At 63.4% G+C, this 1579-nt stretch overlaps 1 protein-coding gene across 1 annotated transcript in view; it reads right to left on the reverse strand.

The window, feature by feature from the left end:
* LOC103611291 (death-associated protein kinase 2) overlaps positions 1-1577 on the reverse strand; it is a gene marked incomplete at its 5' end in the record, with an annotated part of 6095 nt that extends 4518 nt beyond the window's left edge. Inside the window, one exon of the mRNA XM_017727854.1 lies at positions 1431-1577. Within this exon, the coding sequence (XP_017583343.1) occupies positions 1431-1577 (147 nt within the window). The remainder of the gene's footprint in view (positions 1-1430) is intronic.
* Positions 1578-1579: the final 2 nt, after the last annotated feature.

Genomic DNA, 1579 nt, shown 5'->3' on the forward strand with positions numbered 1-1579 from the left:
AGACGCTGCCAGAAGCCTCCCCCATGTCCAAGAGAGCCAATGCCACCGGCTCTGGGGTGGACCTGCCACTGGCCAAGGCCGAGCCCAGCGGTGACGGTAGCAGCGCCTTGGGAGAACAGAGTTAAGAAGGGAAAAAAGCGATTGCGCAGAATTAGCCGCAGAGAAGAGAAGAGAAATGTGTGAGAGCAACAGCTCTGCAGAGGCCAAGGTCAGGGAGGAAGGAGGGGCATGAGAGGCTCTGGAGACTGCCCCACAGCCCGTGGGGTCCCTGGGGAGCAGAGACCCCCCTGTAGCCCTGCAGGAGCCCCCAGCCCAGCAGGGGATGCCCAAATGGGGCTGTGACCACCGGGAAGCCCCCGCTGGAGCAGTTCCCGAGGCACTGAGCCTGGAGCAGGCTGGGGCAGAGCTGCAGCCCGTGGGAAGGACTCCCGTGGGAGAAGTCCCTGGAGAAGTGTCTCCCGTGGAAGGCAGGGGCCCCAGGGCAGAGCAGGGCAGGGACTCCAGCTGCTCTCATTGAGCAGCAGCAGAAACAACCTGTGCTGAGCTGCCTGGGACCCCCATTCCCATCTCCCTGCGCCGCTGGAGGGAGGAGGGAGAGCCCGGGAAGGAGGGAGGGCTGGTGGGGAAGATGTTTCTAAGGTTTGTTTTACTTTTCATTATCCTGCTCTGATTTGATTGGTAATAAATGCAATTAATTTCCTCGAGCTGAGTCTGTTCTGCCCATGAGGTTAATGGGTGAGTGATCCCTCCCTGCCCTCATCCCCACACAGGAGCCTTTTGTTCTATTCCCCGTGCCCTGTCCAGGGGAGGAGGGCAGTGACAGAGCGGCACCTGGCATCCAGCCCCCCGCCGTGGGGGCCTGCCTGCACCCGGCAGAGTCCCCCGCTCGCTGCGCTGAGGTGGGGACGTGTCTCACACCCGACAGCTCCAAACCACAAACCCGCCTTTCTCGGCTCACTCAGAGCAGCCCAACGCTGGCACCCAGCCATCCCCGTGCCTCAGTTTCCCCAGCTGTACAATGGGGTGACGCTCCAGAACAGGAGCAGAGAACGGGGGATATTGCTGCGAGCCCCGGGTTTGGGGCCACCTCCATGACCCCGGTTGTGTGTCCCCAGGAGTAGAAGGTTTCCTGGGCTGCGGGTCCGAGGCCAGCAGGAGAGAGATGCAGGTGGCAAACTTGGGCCCTTCCCCAGGAAAACCCAGGGGCATTCTGGAGGGGTCTGACAGCCCCTGAGGATGAAGGCAAATCACAGGACGCAGCCTGGCAGTGAGTTCCCGGCCCCACCGGGCTGTGCTGCACCGCTGCCTGCCCCAAACAGGGGTTGTGACCCTTTCCATCTCCCCACCGGGGCCCTAAAGAACACTCAGTGGTCCCCAAGCCCAGTTCCCCCTCAGTCTCTCCCACTCCCAGCCCAGCTGTGGCCCCTTACCCTCCCCGAGCCTTCCTCCACATCCAGCAGCGCTTCTTCCTCGCTCCCCAGCCAGCCAGCACAGGGGACAGTCACTGCCCACTCTGGCTGTCCTCTGGGCCCCCGGCTTGGTGGGGGCACCCGGCCAGGCACCGCTGGCCCCTGGCACG

The sequence above is a fragment of the Corvus brachyrhynchos genome, unplaced genomic scaffold (genome assembly GCF_000691975.1).
Source record: "Corvus brachyrhynchos isolate BGI_N302 unplaced genomic scaffold, ASM69197v1 scaffold122, whole genome shotgun sequence".
NCBI lineage: Eukaryota > Metazoa > Chordata > Aves > Passeriformes > Corvidae > Corvus > Corvus brachyrhynchos.